The 20,561-nt window shown below is 48.9% G+C and overlaps 2 protein-coding genes across 6 annotated transcripts in view; one reads left to right on the top strand and one right to left on the bottom strand.

Moving 5' to 3' along the window:
* The window catches only part of GCDH (glutaryl-CoA dehydrogenase), a 415,847-nt gene that overhangs the window by 100,362 nt on the left and 294,924 nt on the right, over nucleotides 1-20,561 (bottom strand). The window lies entirely within an intron of this gene.
* Nucleotides 1-20,561, top strand: part of CACNA1A (calcium voltage-gated channel subunit alpha1 A) — a gene marked incomplete at both ends in the record, with an annotated part of 240,306 nt that overhangs the window by 181,815 nt on the left and 37,930 nt on the right. For all 5 annotated transcript variants that reach the window (XM_081230532.1, XM_081230530.1, XM_081230531.1 and 2 more), the window contains 6 exons: nucleotides 7,083-7,182; nucleotides 9,692-9,852; nucleotides 12,334-12,471; nucleotides 14,241-14,442; nucleotides 15,968-16,132; nucleotides 18,402-18,512. In XM_081230532.1, the coding sequence (XP_081086658.1) occupies nucleotides 7,083-7,182; nucleotides 9,692-9,852; nucleotides 12,334-12,471; nucleotides 14,241-14,442; nucleotides 15,968-16,132; nucleotides 18,402-18,512 (877 nt within the window). The remainder of the gene's footprint in view (nucleotides 1-7,082; nucleotides 7,183-9,691; nucleotides 9,853-12,333; nucleotides 12,472-14,240; nucleotides 14,443-15,967; nucleotides 16,133-18,401; nucleotides 18,513-20,561) is intronic.

Raw genomic sequence — 20,561 nt, 5'->3', positions numbered from 1 at the left:
CTTTCCCCTTTTCTCTCTCCTTCCCTCTCTCTGACTCCCTCTCTGTCTCTCTGTCTCTCTCTCCACCTCCCCTTCCCCTCCCTCCTCCCCTCTCCCCTCCCCCTTCCCCTCCCTCCTCCCCTCTCCCCTCCCCCTTCCCCTCCCTCCTCCCCTCTCCCCTCCCCCTTCCCCTCCCTCCTCCCCTCTCCCCTCCCCCTTCCCCTCCCTCCTCCCCTCTCCCCTCCCCCTTCCCCTCCCTCCTCCCCTCTCCCCTCCCCCTTCCCCTCCCTCCTCCCCTCTCCCCTCCCCCTTCCCCTCCCTCCTCCCCTCTCCCCTCCCCCTTCCCCTCCCTCCTCCCCTCTCCCCTCCCCCTTCCCCTCCCTCCTCCCCTCTCCCCTCCCCCTTCCCCTCCCTCCTCCCCTCTCCCCTCCCCCTTCCCCTCCCTCCTCCCCTCTCCCCTCCCCCTTCCCCTCTCCTTCTCCCTCTCCCTCTCCTCCAGACTCTTTCTCTCTCCCTTCCATCCTGTCCTTCACCTTGACCTTCTGCCTAACCTGGGCCCCATGGCCTGGAGAAGGCAGACACTCTGCCATTTGCTCTGGCATCAAAAACCCAGCCCCCACCATGTTCTGACCTGGGGTGGTCTTCATGTCCAGGGAAGGCAAGTGCAGGCAAGCACCCCTCCCACACTTCCTCCAGCCCTCCAGGATGACGTCTGCCCAGCAGCCCCCAGGTGCCCAAGAGCTCAGAAAGAGATCACATCCATCTCTCCACACACAACACCCCCCTTTGCCAGCTGTGCCCTGGGTGGTGGGTTTTGCCCTCCGTGGCCACCACTGGGTGTAGCACAATAGAGGTAGTGTCTGCTGTCCATCAGTTCATCCTTGACACTTTCCTTCCAGACCTCTGTGAGAGCCAACAAGCTTCAGTGCTGAAGAGGGGGCCCCCCACTATTGCCCTGTCCCATCTCCATCCCTCATTTGGCCTCCCAATTTGGGAAAAGTGTGGCCTTCGAAAGACCTGGGAACAAGCTTTTCAAACCGTAGAGCTTTTGCCATGATGGGCCACAGTTCCCCTGGAGCTACAATTAGGCTCAACTTTAAGCAAACCTAATCTGCGAAAAAAAAATTATTTTTCCACCCAGAATCAAGCAAAATGATTCTTTGTGTCTGCAAAAGAATCTGCCACAGGGAGCTGATTTTGTTTTTTAATTTTTGAGTTTTCATTTTAAATATAAAGTTATACAAGGGCATTCAAAACGAGCCTACAGCTCGGCGGAATTTAGCAGCATATTTGTAGAGTCAACCTTTGAAACTAGTTTTATGAAGTTGCTACAGGCGTGAAGCCAGCCAGTTAATACCATTGAAAATCCCTGTTTCCAATTGTTTTTTAAATTCCTATGTGAGGAAAGGGTCTGGACAGGGATGTAAGGTCATCCCTATGAGTCCCAGTGAGCTCGTGGATCTTGCAGGAACTGGGGTGTGTGAGATTTTGCCAGTGGGGTCCTGACAAGTGTTAGGGACTCTCTTGGGGTTTTAGAAGAGCTGACAACCCGGGGAGCACCTTTATGTGATGGTCATAGGGATGGAAGAGGTAGACCCTGAGACCCCACCCCTGCCACACCCTCCCCACCTCACTGCCAAGAATCTATCTGTCACTGCCACTCCTCCTCCAGGGCAGGGCCACAGGCCAGGCACAGCTGGCAAGCACCTTGATCAAGCTGCTCCTGCATGCCTTAGGCCAATCTGCCAGAAAGCCAGAGAAGGGACCCCCCCCCCAAGCTGCTACTTTTTCCCCCAGAAAAGTTTCAGAATCCTCCCTCTGCCTTCAGGTTTCTGGCCTCTCTTACCTGAGAAGGTCTCTCGCCCTACAAGGACTTTGCTTATTGTCTTTCCTTGTTACCAGATGGATTGACATCCATCTGGAGTAGGTGTCGCTCTGAGAGTCTCCACTTGAGTGTCCAATCCCAGAGTCCTTTGCGTCTTTTCTTTCTGTTCTTTTAACTCATTATCTGTCCTATGTGCCTGTCTCCTCATAGACAAGGCTGAAAACCCCAACAAGTGTTAAATGAACCTGATGGTTTTAGAAAAAGGTTCCAGCAAGGCTGTCCGGTTTCTCTCTAGATGTGCAAGTCCCTGAACCTCTCTGTGCCTCAGTTTCCCCATCACTTTGACAAACCTGACTGGGTAATAATGATGGTAACAGCCTCCATTTACTTAATCTTTACAAACCCCACGCAGGAAGTTCTCTTATTATTCCTTTTTTGTACATGAGGAAACTGACGACCAGAGAGATTGCGGAGGGAAGTCAGCTGTCAGATTGAGGGCTGCTGCCCATCTCACAGCATTGAACACTGAGACTTTCACAAATCAGCAGAATGAGACTTGACAGCTCAGCCAACCTGGCTTTCTCAAGGCCCCAGCAGGGCCTAGAAGTCCAGGGGAAGAGGGCATGAGACTATTCCCTTCTTTGTCGAAAGGAATCTTGCTGTTCTGGCCTGTTGGGGTGGAGGCAAGGATTCTGCAGTGCTGTGATTGTGGCCCCATCTCGGATATGGGACAATGATCCCTGTGGTCCTCCAAGGGATGTGTCGAAGCTCTCCCGACGGTTTCCACCCCTCCCGCACCTCCCCCAAATATCTGTGTGCGTGTGTCCTGCTCCATCTACTGACTGTGTGCTGTGTTCATGCGACCACCATTAACACACCATTTCATGAGTCACCACACTTGACATCACGCTCTATGCCCATGCAGCGGGGTAGCCAACTGACATTTATCAGCAGCTGGCAAATCATGATCCTGCCCTCACTGCCAAGAGTCCATCTGGGGCTGCCACTCCTCCCTCAAAGCAGGCCAGCACAGCTGGCAGAACACCTTGATCAAGTCACTCCTGCGTGCTCAGGAACCCAACTGCCAGGAAGCCAAAGAAGGAGCCCCCGGGCAGCCTTTTTTTTTAATCCCCATCCTCAAAACAGCCCCTATCCCTGAAGGCATTCTTTTTTTTGTGTGTAATGAAATGGAAAGAAGATTAGTGTGCAAGACACACAAACCTGGGTTTGAATCTCAGCGTGCCACGTCCCGGCTGTGTGACCTTGGACAAGTCACTTTCCCTCTCTGAGCCTCAGCTTCCTCATCTGGAAAATGGGTATAATGGTACCACCTTGCCACGGACAGATGCAGTGACATTCAGAAGACTCACATATTACACCTAACATCATCCATCAGGCTTGGGCAGAAATCACTGTCACTGAAAAATTCCTCAATAATCCAAAAAGGAGAATCTATACAATCCTATCTATGCAATAATTCCTAGATATGTTAAGCTTTGAAAGCCACTGAGGTAAAGTGAAAGGTAGCAGGGGGAAGAAAAATCAGTGGGAATATTTGTAAGCTTTTAACCCATTATGTTTTTAGAAATGTCACTAACTTCAAAAGGGGGTGGCAGGTGGGATATTCTGTAGAGTACCTGCTTGGCAGTAGGGTTTCCACTGTTCTAATGGCAATCAAGTTTCTTGCACCTTGATCTCCAGTCATGGTTGGAGGGTCAAAATGAGTCTGAGCCTTGATTCCAAAGATGAGTTGTACAAGGGGCACTGCCAGATGCAGAGAGCTTCCCCCAGGCCCACATTTTCCCAGAAGGCTCTTGAGAGTTGCCCCTTAATTTCATCCCAAATTGGAACTCTTAGCTGCCCCCCTTCTCCTTCATAACTTAGGGGGTAAAGCCAAAGCCATAGTTACTGTGTATCAAGCATCAGCACCCCAAAGGTCTGTTTTACAGATGAGGACAATAATTAAGGGCAGTGCTGGGAGTCAAACCCAGGTCCCCCTAACTCCAAAGCTCACCCCCTACAAGACATTCTAAAGGACTTCCCTGGCAGTCCAGTGGTTAAGACTCCAGGCTTCTGATGCAGGGGCCGTGGGTTTGAACCCTGGTCGGGGAACTAAGATCCTGCATACTGTGAGGTGTGGCCAAAAAAAAAAAAAAAAAGACATTCTAAAAATTTCCAGTCCCAGAACCTCTGGAGAAAAGGGATTTTTCTCCAGCTCTTGGCAGGGATCTTCAGTGGCAAATTCGCCTTTGGTACTTGATAACTTTCGGGCTGTCCTGCTACTTGGAAATTCGGCTTTCTTGGTGCTATTGGGCAGTGCCGGGGGCCAGCCAAAGGCAGGGGACGGAACAGGCGTCTTCCAGATGGAAGGATGGACACCATCCAGAGCCACAAGCCTAAGGCGGCCCCTCCTGGTGCCCAGGCAGGGCAGGGAAGCGCTCAGGTGTGTGTGCATGTATGTGTGTGTTCTGTGTTCTTTCTTCTGAGGCCGCTTACGATCTGTCTCTCCCTCCGACGCCACGTCACCAGGAGCAGTACACGGTAAAGTGCCTCTCTCTCTCTCTCTCTCTCTCTCTCTCTCTCTCTCTCTGTCTCGTTCTCTGTGCCCTGATGCAGCCACACTGGTTCTGGGCCTGTTTCTGTAGCCTTGTGTCATTGCCACCGTCCTGTCGCCTGCAGTGACCAGAGTCCCCTCAGCCTGCTCCCCAAGGGGCAGGAGCCTGGAGGGGTCTTGACCACTGCCTCTCATCAGGACCCACCATTTAGCCCAGTTCTTGGAAGAGAACATAAGGGGCGCGGAAGGGGGTCTCCCCATGGTCTTATTTCAATAGGGCAGACGAGCCGGATGGGTAGTTATCAGGGGAGTGAAGGTCCAGCTTCCCAGATGGGAGAAGGGTAGACAGTCCAAACAACCAGGGCTTGGGCTTTAAGAGGAGTAAGTAACCACCCCCGCAACAGGAGCATCTACACTCTCAGCAAAGTGATTTGAAAATCTGGTTGTTTTCTGTGAGAACACCTTGGTCAAGCCATTCCTGCAAGCTCAGGAGCCAAACTGCCAGAAACACTCTCCTCGGCGTCTCAGCAAACAGGATTGTTCTCAGCCTCTCCCAAGGGAGAAGTGCCTCCTAGGAGAGACACCCTTAGAATGCCCATGGAGTCATTTTTAGATGAGTAGATGCACCCCAGGAGGTGTGTTCCCAAATACCAGCAGTTTGGCCCATCAAGACTTTAGCCAGTTCCACATACAACCTAGATGTCCGCTTGCTTGACATTTTTTCCACCAACACATAGTCTAAACCTCATTTTAGTTTTGCTAGAACACTTTATGCCATCCCTTTACAACCAGTATTGTTAACCTCAGATAAAACAGGCAACCACAAAAGTGAATCCAACAAGAATGAAACAGTTGCGTAGCAAGTTGTTACACTCAAGCTGGGTTCTTTGTTAAAAGGGAAATCAGTGAGTGTTAGGGAGGCATGAAAGACCTATGAACACATAGCAGAGACTTCCTCTCTGACCAAAACAGGAGGCCTGAAAGATAACTTGAAGAAAACATAGCTGTTTCCCTGTGTGATCCCGTTACTTCATTGTGTTTGTGATCTGCCTGAAAATATCTCAGTGACTCTCCTGATGTGTGCCTCACACTTTGGGGGCACAGCCTTGAGATAATAATGATTGATGACTTTGGTTTAGAAAAGAGAAAACCATGTTCAGACTGCTGAATCCTGGAGCACGGTTGTGCCTGGCAGGTTAAAGTCCAATTCTCTTTTTTCTCTGAAAGATGAGAAAAAGGAACCCTAAAAAAAGCAAATGTCACGAAGAATGTTTTTGCACCTGGATACCTGGGCACACCATGGGGCAGCTCTACTCAAGACCCAAGAGAACTGTAGGGAGATGTTTGCTAACTGGCCCCCAAAGAACTCTGATCTGGATCTGTTCACATGTGTCCTGAAACTACACCCTAGGCACATGCTGGGGGCAGAGACAAGAACCAAGATTAAAGGGAAAATGAACACATAGAAGAATAAATCACAGTTTCACCTTTGAAGAGTTTTCTGTCTAAAGCCAGAAGCCAATGACAGGAACAAAGGCGATTCTGAAACAGCACTGGGGTCTGGCAGAGCCCAGAGGCAGTCAGTGGAGGCTATCAGATGAAGGGACATTTACCTTGGGCTTTGAGGGCTGCATAGTTCTGTGAATGAAGAAGTGGAGGAAGGACATTTCTAGCAGAGGGAACAGAAGCAAAAGAGTGTGGCTGGGGCTTGGGTTGTGTAGTTATCAATGGGAATGCAAACAGAAAGGTAAGTTGGGCTAGATTCCGAAGAGCCTTGAATGCCAAGCTAGGAGTTTGCACTTCTAGGAATTCAGTTGCTCCAGAAGGAGTCGGAGTAGGAGAGTGACATGGTCATTGGTTTTGGCCACTGTGTGCAGAAGAGATGGAAGAAGAGAGAGACAGGGAGTGGGGGGAAAGTTGGGAGGTGGATAATGGGGGTCTGACCTATGATGGTGCCCTGTGTAGGAGGGTGACCCATTGGGGATGAGGATGGAGGACAGGAAGCTGAACACGAGTGTTGGGTTTCTGGCTTGGGCAGCTGGGTGGGTGGTGAGTTCCATTCATCACAAGCCTTTGATGGCCACACCCAATGCCCTCCTTTTGGGGGCGCTTGAATCATGGTTGGCTAAGGGTGTCAGGACATCTGCAATGCTAAGACTCAGGCCCAGTAGACCCTGGACTGAACCTCTATGCAGCAATCTGACAAAGATGAGCTCAGATACCCTGAAAGAATGAGGCAGAGATTCGACATCTGATGTTCTGGTTCCTTACGCTCCTGTGGGATCAGGGAATATTGGGGCAGGGGGTGGGGGAAGGGAGTTCTGGTTTAAAGGCCACTTTAAGCATTTCCTGGATCCTGTTGGAGGAGGGAGGAATCCCATTTTCTAAAAGCTCACTAAGACCACCTCCAAAGAGAGCACACGGGGCAGCCAACTTCCTCGTGCTGGATCCAAGAGCCACCCCATGCAGCTGTTCAGGCTCAGCCAGGGCCCTCAACAAACCCTGAGACCAAAACCACAAAGGGCCATCTACTCACTAGCTCTTGAGCCCAGATGTAGCAGGGGAGCTGACTACTCTTCTCTGGGAAGGACATGGCTATGCCAGGCCCACCCCAGACTCCTAAGCCTGGGAGGGTGGGGCTACTTGGGGCTGTGGACCACCCACCACCCAGCCTGACCTTGGCTCCCTCTCTTCCCTTCTCCCCATTCTAACATCCCTCCACAGTGGCAATAGCAAAGGAAAAGACATCAACACGATTAAATCCCTCCGAGTCCTTCGGGTGCTACGACCTCTTAAAACCATCAAGCGGTTGCCAAAGCTCAAGGTGAGATTGGGGTATGTGGAAGATCTATCAGGGTTGCCACGTACAGTTGAGCAGGTTGCACACTGCTGAAGGACAGTACGTTGAAAGGGATGCTGCTAACAGCACAGCCATTATATATGGATATACTTATTACTACAGCTCTCCAGTAGATGGCAGTAAAGTGAGTTAATGGAACAAAATCTGTATATCATGGTAACTTTCCAATAGATGAAATGTCTCTTGCAAAGTTGAGATCCCTTTTCTTAATTCCCATGAAGGCATCATGTGGATAAAACAGGGCATAACCCTAATCTGGGAAGCAGGAAACTAGGTTTCTGGTCCCACATAACCTTTAACTTTTCACCTGCCTATTCTAGGGTCCAATATCTCCTGTTCCAAAATAGCATGAACCACCAGAGTGAAGTAAGTCAGAAAGAGAAGAACAAATATTGTATATTAATGCATATATGTGGTATCTAGAAAAAGTGTAGATGAACTATTTGCAAAGCAGAAATAGAGACACAGACATATAGAGAACAAACGTATGGATACCAAGGGGGAAGGGGGGTGGGATGAATTGGGAGATTGGGATTGACATATATACACTACTATGTATAAAATAGATAACTAATAAGAACCTACTGTTTAGCACAGGGAACTCTACTCGGTGCTCTGTGATGACCTAAATGGGAAGGAAATCCAAAAAAGAGGGGATATATGTATACGTATGGCTGATTCACTTTGCTGTACAGCAGAAACTAACACAACAGTGTAAAGCAACTATACTTAAATTTTAAAAAATAAATAGGGGCTTCCCTGGTGGCGCAGTGGTTGAGAGTCTGCCTGCCGATGCAGGGGACACGGATTCATGCCCCGGTCCGGGAAGATCCCACATGCCGCAGAGCGGCTGGGCCCGTGAGCCATGGCCGCTGAGCCTGCGCGTCCAGAGCCTGTGCTCCACAACGGGAGAGGCCACAACAGTGAGAGGCCCGCGTACCGCAAACAAACAAATAAATAAATAAAACTTGAAAAAAATAGCATGAACCAGAATTTCCCAAAAGCTTGTTGTTTCCAAAAAAAAACGAAGGAAGGAAGGAAATGAAATCTAGTCATTCAAACACCCCTTTTCAATTTATGATGCACCTGAGGATGCACCTGTATTATCTCTTTCTTAATATGTTTCTTTAAGTTAAGTCACTTTATTTTTTACTTAAGTGGATTTATTTTAAAAGGAAATGCTTGTCAAGTTTCTTAAGTTGGAAAACCAAAACCCACTGTTAATAGAAGGTGAAACTAAATATCTGTTCAAAATATAAGATAACTGTTATTAAAATCTAGCCCAAAATAATTGCCTGACAAAGACTTTGAGCATGGATACTTGCTCTTTCTTGGCTAAAAAGGAAAAGTACAGGGACTTCCCTGGCAGTCCAGTGGCTAAGACTCTGTGTTCCCAATGCAGGGGGCACAGGGTCGATCCCTGGCCAGGGACCTAAGATCCTGCATGCCGCATGGCGCAGCCAAAAAAAAGGAAAAGTATAAATGTCAGGTGTTAACACAGTAACAACTAAGGAAGACTTTCTCCTTCACTCAAAAGGATTGAAAGAATTAAAGAGAGAATAACTTTGCTACCATGTGATTCAGTGTTACTTGGTCTTGGGCTCCTATAGGACCTAAAAGTACGTCTGATATCACCGGTGGTGTGCTCCTCCCCCATGATTTGGGAAATAATGATTCGAGTGCCCCCTTTTTGTTGATAAATATTCAAAGAGGAAATGCGGCTGCCCTCTGGACGGGAAAGCTTGCTTGCATTGACATATGTGGAATCCAGAAGTAGTCGGTTCAGTGGCTCTTTCCCATTTTCTGGGTCACAGCCCCCTTTGAAAGCCCCATGAAAGCTATGCACTCTCTCCCCCAGGGGAAGCCGGCAGAGCTAATGTGTGATTCCAGTAGGTTGACAATCCTTGATGCTTACTTGTAGTTAGGACCCGCTGGGATTAATAGCAGAATGCTGCGGTGGGGGGGGGGACATTCCAGGCTGGGACCCCTGCCTTCTCTGGAGGAGGATGGAAGGATTCCGTCTTACGCAGGGCAGAATCTCCAGGGCACGTGAAGTCAGCTCGCAAATCTAGAGTGCCCCCAAGTGATCAGTGGGCAAAAGAGAGGGGACCACAACTCCAGATTATGGGGAAGGGAGTGACGTGAAGCAGGGACACAGAATGAACAGGAAATAACATCTCCATCGAGGACCTTTCCTCTTGCCCTGAAGAGCCATGAGCTTACCTTGGAGAAGCTCAGAGAAGCGACCCCATTTCCCAGGGGTTAAAATTGGGGGTTTTCGATGCATAAAAACTCAGAATTGGGTCGAGCCCCAACATTTCTCAGAACTGCCTGGCCTTAACCGAGTAACTTGGATCATGTCCTTGCCTGTAAAATAGGAATAATGACAATACTTGGGTATTATGAGCTGCTGGAGGTGGAGGCCGTGGTTGTTCCCAGCCCCTCACGCTGTCTCTTCCACCCCACCCACCAGGCTGTGTTTGACTGCGTTGTGAACTCACTCAAGAATGTCTTCAACATCCTCATCGTCTACATGCTCTTCATGTTCATCTTTGCCGTGGTGGCCGTGCAGCTCTTCAAGGGCAAGTTCTTCCACTGCACCGATGAGTCCAAGGAGTTTGAGAAAGATTGCCGGTGAGTCTTGACTCTCCTAGGCATCCCCATTGGGACTGGCAGGTGGGGGGCGGCCAGATGCACCAGTCTCTTTGTAACCGAAAGTGGGGTCCGGCTGCTCGCCACTCAAAAGCCAATAAAGAGGCAAAGTTGGTAGAAAGGAACGTTTGCTTTATTTTGGATGCCAGCAACTGCGGGCAGGGGGGTTGGTGCAGGGAGGGCAGACTCTCGTCCAAAGGCCAACCTCCCCCCCGCACTGACAACCAGTGGACAAAAGTTTTTATAGATGGAGAGAGGGAGCTACACGTAGAAACAGCACGGTCAACTGTGACAGTCAACTTTTTTTTTTTTTTTTTATTCATTTATCTTTGGCTGCCTTGGGTCTTCGTTGCTGTGTGTGGCTTTCCCTAGCTGCGGCGAGCAAGGGCTACTGTTCGTTGCAGTGTGCGGGCTTCTCATTGCGGTGGCTTCTCTTGCTGCGGAGCACGGGCTCTAGGCATGTGGGCTTCAGTGGTTTTGGCATGTGGGCTCTAGAGCACAGGCTCAGTAGTTTTGGCTCACGGGCTTAGTTGCTCCACAGCATGTGGGATCTTCCCGGACCAGGGCTCGAACCTGTGTCCCCTGAATTGACAGGCAGATCCTTAACCACTGCGCCACCAGGGAAGCCCTGACAGTCATCTTGAAATTGGTCATGTGGTGGTCTGATCAGCGTCATCTTGATGTTTTAAGTACAGTCAATCTTCAGTTCCAGGGTCAGTTTTTTCGCATTTCCTTGAGGCCAATTCTCAGAATTGTGGCAGCTTATGTCATGGCTACAGTCTGGTCATCATGTAGTTGACTTCTTCCACCTGGTGGGGTTTCAGTATCTATGAGACAGATCAAAGGATATGGCTCGGAATATTATCTATAGCCCTTCAGAAGGAACTAAAGGTCCTTGACTTTGCTTAATGACTAAACTATTATTATTTGGTCTCCTTTGACTGTTTTCCTTTGCTTCTGCATTTTCTCACTTTTCTGATTAATTTCATTCTTTGGCTAAAGTTTTTGCATAGACAAAAGGCAGGCTGAGGACATGGAAGGGGAAGGACCATAGGGTCCTCTCCATTTCATCCTGGGCTTGGAAACTGAGGTGTTGGGCGTTGGGGGTGACCCGATTACAACCAGCTTGGATCTATAAGTAGAAAGAAAGACAGTTTTGGAATAGGAGTCTCTGACCCATGGCTTCAGGATGAGCCATAAGCTGGTTGCTTAACTTTTGAGTTGCCACCTTTGTCAAGTAGGGGATATTAATACACATCTCGGTCCCCTTGTATGAAACCTTTATAGGCAGATGTGTTTCAAAATTCAGAATACTTTGAGATTTTTAGAAATATTCTGGGATGCATGTCCCACATAGCACATAGCACAGTTAAATTAAGGCAGCCCTGTGATCAAATGCAATATTTCTGCCTGGGAACATACAACAATTTGCACCAAATGGGATAAATAACAAGTCCAAAGAGGCTCACATCCAGTTGGGTCAGGTTTTGTTGCCAAACGCGTTAGATCAGAGATGGGCAGACTTTGTCTGTCAAGGGCCAGATAGTAACTGTCTTTGACTTTGCATACACTTTCCATTGCAACTAATGCAACTCCAAAGCAGCCGCAGACAATAGGTAAAAGAATAGGCATGGCTGTGTTCCAATCAGACTTTCTTTCTGGAAACTAAACCTTGAATTTCTTATCATTTTTATCTGTCATGAATGAATTCTTTTAGTTTCAACCATTTAAAACTGTAAACAACCATTGCTTAGCTTGTGGGCCACCCAGAGGCAGATCCAGATTTGGTCTGCAGGCTGGAACTTGCCAACTGCCAGATTAGGAAAAAATGTTTGGTTTTCAGAGCTCTCTGGATTTTGGAATTGTGGCTAAGGGACTGTGGACCTGAAATCCGCCCATCTTTGGGTCATCCTCATGATGGAAAATTCTGGACTCAGTCCAGGAAAGGGCTGCACCTCTCGCTAACCAAGCGCTCAGTCAATATTGCTTTTCTCACTAGTATAAACGGTTACTATGCACCAAAGGGCAGCCGGTGGTTATTTTGGTGGCTGGATCCTGGATTTGGAAGGATCCCAGACGTTGGGCTAGGAGTCTGTTTCCTACCCTGAGAAGGAGCAGCGAGCGGCTGCCCCCCTTGGCCTGACGAACCTAGAAATGTGCCTGTCTCCCTCCCTGCTCTCAACTGCCCCCCAAGCCTGTGGCTCCCACCCTTGGGTCTAGAAGTGTTCAAGTTGGAAAAGGGTACAAGATTCTGAGTTGGCTCTCCCACTGGACACAGGGCTGTGGCATCATCTGTGGATTTATCTCCAAATGGATGCACACAAGCTCCAGGGAGAAACGGGCTTCCTGGGCTGTGGGAAGCAGCGTGGGCTGGTGAGCCCCTCTTCCTCCTCCTCTCCCGTCTCTCTGGTGGCCAAATACGGGCGTCCCTGATTTACTAATGGTCACCACTTTCTGTGGCAGTGGCAAATACCTCCTCTATGAGAAGAACGAGGTGAAGGCGCGGGACCGAGAGTGGAAGAAGTATGAGTTCCATTATGACAACGTGCTGTGGGCTCTGCTGACCCTCTTCACCGTGTCCACGGGAGAAGGCTGGCCACAGTAAGTGGTCCAGTCAGAAAGCCCCACAGGAGGAGCTAGGGGGCCTCCAGCAAAGGGACCAAGGAAAGGGACCAAGAGCCCAGAAAGGTCTGAGGGAGGGAGGGGTTTGCTCCTGGCTTCCAGAAGTGGGGACAATGCAAGAGGCACCAGATGTCAGATGCAAGTGGGGACAATGCAAGATGCAAGACGTCAGCAGAACAGCATCCCCCATATGCGGTTGGGCTTCTCGGGGCAGAAATCCAGCGGTCGCTTGGCTTGCCAACCCCTTGAGCGTACGGGGCTGTTTGCTCCCAGAACAGGCACCGTTTCTAATTTACAGAAAGGCCACATGTACGTACACATGCGGTCACATCCTCTTAACCCTTCCGGTGCTGGTGAACAAAAACCTCCAAGCCAGGGGGTGGTGAACCTGGCATTTTCCAAGTCGGTTTGACCACAGGACCAATCTGTCCTCAGACAGGGCTGAGGCTGGGGTGACACGGGTTAGACTGACTTGTGCAAGTCCAAACTTTAATTCTTTCTTAAGTTTTCTTTTGTTTTGGGGGGGGTTGGCCACGGTGCGTGGCATGTGGGATCTTAGTTCCCCAACCAGGAATCAAACCTGCGCCCCCTGAATTGGAAGCATGAGTCTCAACCACTGGATTGCTAGGGAAGGCCTCAAAATTTAAATTTCTGAGATTTTGTTCATCAGGGGCTTTGGGCCATTTCTTTTGACTTTTTAAAATATTGCAGGAAATACTAAATATTACAGTGAAACGTTATTTATCTCGATTACTGAGGGGTTTGACACCCGCTGAATTTGTGCCCATGGCAAGTGCCTCTCTCGCCTCACCTTAGCCCCAGTCCTCCTCCCAGAGGTCTCGGCTGAATGCAGGTTGAAGGTTTGGTAGATTCCAGTGTGTGCCTTCATCATCCTCACCTCCCTCCCTCGCTCAGCAAACACCCCAACCGACACATGCCTGTCTAATCACCCCCACACACACTAAGTATCCACACGTGCAGGGCCAGTGCTAGCCCTTCAGGCACCTTTGAGCGAATTTTTAAAGACACCCATTCCTCAACAGACTTTACTTCCATCTGTCAGAAAAGCATTGCAACATACTTAATGAACTTGCTCAAAAAAGGCACTTTATGGCCACCTGCCAAAAAGTTGTCACCATTAATACACAAACCTATCAGGTCTACAGTATGAATGGTGCCCCTTAGATGAGAGCACTTGAGCAGTGAGTGATGTGTGCAAATGTACAGAGCAGCCGTGCATACACTCACTTCCATGTGCATCCTCATTACCCCTCCTTGGCTCTCATGACCACCTGTGCTTAAATATTCACACACACACACACACACACACACGCCTGCCTCCGTGACTCCCTACTCACTCCCATTCATCACCACAAACCTAGTTTCAAATCCCACCTTGGCCGCATGTGAGTGGGTGATCTACAGCCGAACCTCAGTTTCCTCATGTGCAAAACGGAGCCAGTAATAACCTCCCTGAGAGGGCTGCTGGGAAAATGAATAAAATGTTGAACATCATTTCTGGCACATAACAGGCCCTCGATACAGGGCAGTAGAAGTAACTGACATTGCTGGCAACACTCCCCACAGGCAAAAGAGGTGGGAAGATTACGGCTTCATAAAGTAACCACAGTGACTGCAGTCAGAAAACAGTGATGACTCTTCATTTCTTTTCTGTTTCCTCTTAATATTTTCCTCCATTCCTGTTCCCCTGTCTCACTTTCCCCCTCTCCCCACCCCGGCCCTCACAGGGTCCTCAAGCACTCCGTGGATGCCACCTTTGAGAACCAGGGTCCCAGCCCTGGGTACCGCATGGAGATGTCCATCTTCTACGTCGTCTACTTTGTGGTGTTCCCCTTCTTCTTTGTCAATATCTTTGTGGCCTTGATCATCATCACCTTCCAGGAGCAGGGGGACAAAATGATGGAGGAATACAGCCTGGAGAAAAATGAGGTACCACTTCCCACTTACATGCCCTCTTAAAAACTGACACCCCCCCATCACACATGCACACACACACACACACACACACACAGAGGAACCAGCTTCTGGGGGCATCTGGGGAGGGAACAACAGCATTCTCCAAGCAGAATTCAGTCTGCATGAAGGGCAGCCCTTCATGAGGTTTCCAGAGGAAAACACATCAGAGAGAAGTTGTGTATGTATCAGTCAGTTTGGACTAGGTTATGATGCAGTAACAGGCAGCCCTCACATCTCAATGCCAGATATCCACAAAGGAATTGGACTGCATGTCCAGGTGGCTCTTCTCCATGTCATCTTTATTCTGGTTCCCCTCTAAGATGCTTCAGATAAAAAGGAGAGAATGGCAAACCATGGTCCAACTCTTGTGGCTTGTGCCCAGAACTGACATGTGTCACTTCTCACATTTCATTAGCCAGAGCTAGTCACATGTCTGATGTCAGTGGGGCAGGGAAGTATAATCTCCCCCAGGGAGGGGTGGTGAATATTTACAAATGAAAATCCAGTCCACCAGAGAGTATACGCATGACCCTTTGCTTCTCTAGAATTATCCAAGCTAGGTGGAGGACCTAGAATGCATTCTTCCTCTGCTTTGTTGGCCTCTAAGACTAAATAATTTTTATTCCTCCCTGTCTCCTTCCCTCAAAGAGAAGGAGAAGCAAAATAGTTGGTAAGAAAGAATGGTTAAGCTTCGCAACATGGATGGACCTAGAGATGATCATACTAAGCGAAGCAAGTCAGAAAGAGAAAGACAAATACCATATGGTATCACTTTATGTGGAATCTAAAATATGACACAAATGAACGTATCTATGAAACAGAAACAGACTCACTGACATAGAGAACAGACTTGTAGCTGCCAAGGGTGGGGTGGGGGAGGGAAGGATTGGGAGCTTGGGATTAGCAGAGGAAAACTATTATATGTAGGATGAATAAACAACAAGGTCCTACTGTATAGCACAGAGAACTATATTGAATATCCTGTGATAAACCATAATAGAAAAAAATATGAAAAAAGCAACTGAATTGCTTTGCTGGATAGCAGAAATTAACACAGCATTTTAAATCAACTATACTTCAATAAAATTTTAAAAAATAATGGTTAGGCTTCAGCGTCAGACTCTGGTTGAAATTCAAGGTTCGCTCACTAGGCAGCTGTGCCACGTCAGGCGTAACCTCTCTGAGCCTTTATTTTCCTCATCTGCAAATTGGGGGCTACTGATAGTACCCATTGATCATGTTTGCTAAGGGGATTCAATGAGATAATGGAGGAGTGTCAGCACAAAGTTTGGCCGATGGTAATTTCTCAAGGATCTGTAGCTGTCAGGAGAAGAAAACATTCATGGCTAGGAGCTTATGGGGGGTGTGGGGTGGGCAAGAGAGGCAGACATCCAGGCAGACGTGCAGAAGAGCTGCATCGAATGAGATGGGGGGTGCTGGGTGTCCAGCCGCCTCTCTCCTGCCTCAGGCCCTCACACTGCTGCGCTCTGTCCCGCAGAGGGCCTGCATTGACTTCGCCATCAGCGCTAAACCCCTGACCCGACACATGCCCCAGAACAAGCAGAGTTTCCAATACCGCATGTGGCAGTTCGTGGTGTCCCCGCCTTTCGAGTACACCATCATGGCCATGATCGCCCTCAACACCATCGTCCTCATGATGAAGGTGAGTCCCCCCTCCCCCCAGGCACTGCTTAATCCCCACCGCACCCCTGCCCCACGCAAAACAGAACCAGCTACGGGTTTCCCAGGCAGACCACACTCTGTGTCACCACCAAGCCCCTGTTCCTGTTGTCCCCTCTGCCTGACACACGATTCCCACCACTTTGGCCAGCCCCTTCCAGCTGCCCCTGCAGAGCCCTTCCTCTAGGAAGCCTTCCCTGACCTCCCAGGACTACATGAGGTGTTTGCAGGCATCCTGTCTGTTATCTCACATGCCACGACATCAGTGTTGGGTTGCCTGATGGTCTACCACCTGCCTGTGAGCTCCAAGTGGCCAGACAAGTACTGATCACCCCTGAATTTCAGGGGTTCAGAGAGGGCCTAACTCAGAGGGAACAAGAGCCCCTTGATAAATGTTTGATGAAAGAAATGAGAAAAGAAGGGCAGGTAAAGACCCTGCGAGCCTCGGGGCCGTGGAGCCTCTTCAGGGTGAAAAGTCAAAACCTTTCACCCTGTGCTTTGGAGACCAAAAGCCTGAATTTGAGCCCAGCTCTGCCATTTAATTCACCATTTAACCTTGCACTAGTGACCAGTGGCATCTCAGGGCCTCAGTTTCCCTGTCAATAAAATGGGAAGGATAATAATAGCACGTTCCTTGCCCCCAGTGGGGATTAGGATTGAATAAGAAAGTTCCTGCAAAGATGTTAGCACATTTCTCAATTCTTAAAAGCACTCAACAAATTTAGCTGTTGATTTTTTGAACTGGTAAAAAAGCAGTGCCTGTATTCACCTGAAAATTCATCTCCATAAGCAAGTGCTTTGTCTTTTCATTATTAGGATCATAGCAGTTTCAAACAAACAGAAGAGAGAAAGATAGAACAGCACAGCCCTTCTCAAATTGCTCACAGATCAGCTGGGCATCTTGTGAAAATGCAGATTCTGGTTCAGCAGGTCTGGGTGGGTCTGGGACTCCACAATTCTAACCAGCATCCCGGTGATGCGGATGCTGCAGGTCCCTGGACCACATCCTGAGTATCCAGGCGCTTGTGAATACCCTTTCTCCATCACCCAGAGTTACCCATTTGGAACATTCTGCTGTGTTTGCTTCATCTTTTTTTTTTTCTCATTTTTTAAAAATTGAGGTGAAATTCACATAACCTACAGTTAACCATTTTAAAGCGTACAATTCAGTGGCATTTGGTACATTCACGATGTTGTGCAACCACCACCCCTATCTGTTTCTGGAACATTTCCATCACCCGAAAAGGAAACCCATCCCCATTACCAGTGACTCCCTATCCCCCTTCCCCCAGCCCCTGGCAACCACTAATCTGTGTTCTATGGATGTACCTATTATGGACATTTCATCTATTTTTTAAAGTGTTTTAAATGACAGACACCACACTATTTCACGCTTAAATTCTTCAGTGTGCTTTCCAAAGTAATCAGAACATTTTCCTACATGTTCTTATGCTTGACAAGATTAGTCTTAACACCATAAGATCCATATTGAATTGTCCCCAAAACGTCTTTTACAGTAAGTTGTTTTTTGAGCCAAGATCTAAATGGCTACACATGGTCTCCAGTTTTTTGTTTTTAAATCTCTGTCCTCTGCCACACCCCCGACCCCCCACCACCCCACGCTGTTAACTTTTTGAGGAAACCAGATGAGTTGAATGAAAACTGTCCCACCTCTGGGTGCATTGGTTTCCTCCATCTGCTGGGTTTCCTGTAACCTGGTAGTTAGATTTAAAGGTTATTGGTTCAAATCTGATTAGTTTGGGCGAGAGTCAGAATAGCGGTTACCTCTGGGGTGGGGGGGAGGTTATCAACTGGGAAGGGGTGCGTGAAAACTTTTGGGAGGGGTGCTGGAAATGTTCTGCATCTTGGTCTGGGAAGTGGTCTCATAGGAGTGTAACAGGTAAGAATTAAAAAAGACATCTGGAAAGAAAATAAAAAAGAAATGACTGTAAAGAGGATGCTGTAGACATCCTGCATCCCATCAGGAGGCCCATCAATAGGGCCAGGCTCTCTCGGGATCTCAGCTGCTAAGATAGGACTCAAGAAAGGAATTTTTGTTTTGACCTGAAAAGAGTAGCCCAACCAGTAAAGAGCTTGCCTGAGGCCCGGGCTGGCTCCACAAGACATCAGTAGGGAAACCAAGTGTCCGAGTCCTGCCTGCCCCAGGGAAAGGGCAGCCACGGAGCCACCCCAGCCCTGGTCCTCGACACTGTGCCCACTGACCCCACTGCTCTTCTTCCTTTCTTCTCTAGTTCTACGGGGCCTCTGTTGCTTATGAAAATGCCCTGAGGGTATTCAACATTGTCTTCACTTCCCTCTTCTCTCTGGAATGTCTTCTCAAAGTCATGGCTTTTGGGATTCTGGTAAGTCCAGCCTTGGAGCTAGAGCTGTGGGTTAAGGGAAAGCCCAGAGGGGCACTGGGTGCTGGGTGGTGGTCTCCCCACCTGACCCCTCTGCCCCCAACCCCAATGGTGACTTGAGCATCCCTCCAACGTGCACAGATTCTACTTAGGCGTTCTTGTACTTACCAAGTAACACCAAACTCTGTGTCAGGCGCATATCTATTATTAAATGATGCGATGAGAGGGGTAATGATTCATTTTGCAGACAAGGAAACTGAGATCCAGACAGGCAAGTCCATAGCATTCAAACTGTTCTAGCCACAGTCGCAGTAAGAAATACATTTTGCAGTGGAGCCCAGTACTCAGACGTACAAACAGACAACCAAAATGAAATATTCACAGAATCTGTATCTCCCCTTAGCACATGCCCTATACTCAAGTTGTCTATCTCCTTGATTCCATGTCCCCCACCACCTCCCGCTTTTCTTTCCCCGCCCCCAGCCGCATGGCATGGCACTTAGAATCTTAGTTCCCTGACCAGGGATCAAACCCACGCTCCCTGCAGTGGAAATGCAGAGTCTTAACCACTGGACCGCCAGGGAACTCACGCCCCTCCTTTTTTAATGCAGTTCATGACCTACTAACTTGATTTCGTCTCCCACTAATGCAAGTGGTCTTAACCTGAGGCCCATTGATCCCCTAAGGGATCTATGGATGTAGGGTGGGGTGAGGGAGCCCAGGAAATAAGAGGTGAAAAAAATTACGTCTTTATTTTTCACCAGCTGCTAACTGGACTTTTGCTTTTCTTTCCATCCTGAAAGTAGACAGCAAACCCCCGCAGGATTACCAATATGATCTGTGTCACTGATAAAAATCAGATGTTCTCATATCGCATCCCAGAGGTTGCAGGTAAGTCAGCCCTCCATATCCACAGGTTCTGCATCCACGGAGTCAACCAATTTGATTGGCAATTGGTTGAATCCACAGATGTGGGACCCGTGGATACAGAGGCCTGACTGTAAAGGACTTGAGGATATGCTTAACCCACCTCTCTGAAGAGAATGACCTACAGCCCGTGGTGTCAGCAGACCGAGGCTGGGGTCATACCTCGGCTTCCCAAGGTGGTAAAAGCTGTCGGCTTTGGCACCAGAGAGACCTCGAGTCCAATCGTATTCAGGCTGTGTCACCTCACCTCTCTCTCCTCCATTGCAAGAAAGGCCCATCCTCTGCCTCTCCCTCGAAAGAGCTCTTGCAAACCCCAAATGCAAATAATGTGTGTCTGGAGACTGAAGGTCCAAGCCTGACATGTTGCAAGCACTCAATAAATGCCAGAAAGTGTTACAATAAAGCTCATCACCTGACCTTTCTCCTCCAAAGCAGTGGCTACCAAGCCTGCAACCCATCAGAAGCACTTAAAGTTGAATGATGCCCCAGACCCACCTCAAGAGATCCTTATTCATTTGGTGGGGTGGGAGCCCCTGAATCTGTTTTTTTTTTAATTTATTTTTATTTTATCTGTGGCTGCGTCAGCTTTTTTTTTTTAATTAATTTATTAATTTATTATTTTTGGCTGTGTTGGGTCTTCGTTTCTGTGCGAGGGCTTTCTCCAGTTGCGGCAAGCTGGGGCCACTCTTCATCGCGGTGCACGGGCCTCTCACTATCGCGGCCTCTCGTTGCGGAGCACAGGCTCCAGATGCGCAGGCTCTGTCGTTGTGGCTCATGGGCCCAGTTGCTCTGCGCCATGTGGGATCCTCCCAGACCAGGGCTCGAACCCGTGTCCCCTGCATTGGCAGGCAGACTCTCAACCACTGCGCCACCAGGGAAGCCCCTGAATCTGTATTTTTCATGAGGACACCCAGGGGAACCCAACATACGGCCTGGGCCATTGGGCCCTGCACTGAGGACCAGCCAGGCAGGGGGAGGCACCCTGCAGTCAGGGCAATTGCACCAACTCAGAGTTCCAGTCTTGGGGATGCCACCTATGGTCTGTGTGACCCGGAACGGGTCACACAGAACATGTACCGGGAAGAACTCAGGCTCTCGAGTACCCATGCCTGGGTGTGAATCCTG

This window comes from Mesoplodon bidens, assembly GCF_964165515.1.
Source record: "Mesoplodon bidens genome assembly, chromosome: 4".
In the NCBI taxonomy this organism is placed as follows: Eukaryota; Metazoa; Chordata; class Mammalia; order Artiodactyla; family Ziphiidae; genus Mesoplodon; species Mesoplodon bidens.
Note: the sequence above shows the minus strand (reverse complement) of the source record. Positions and strands in the feature narration are given on the sequence as shown.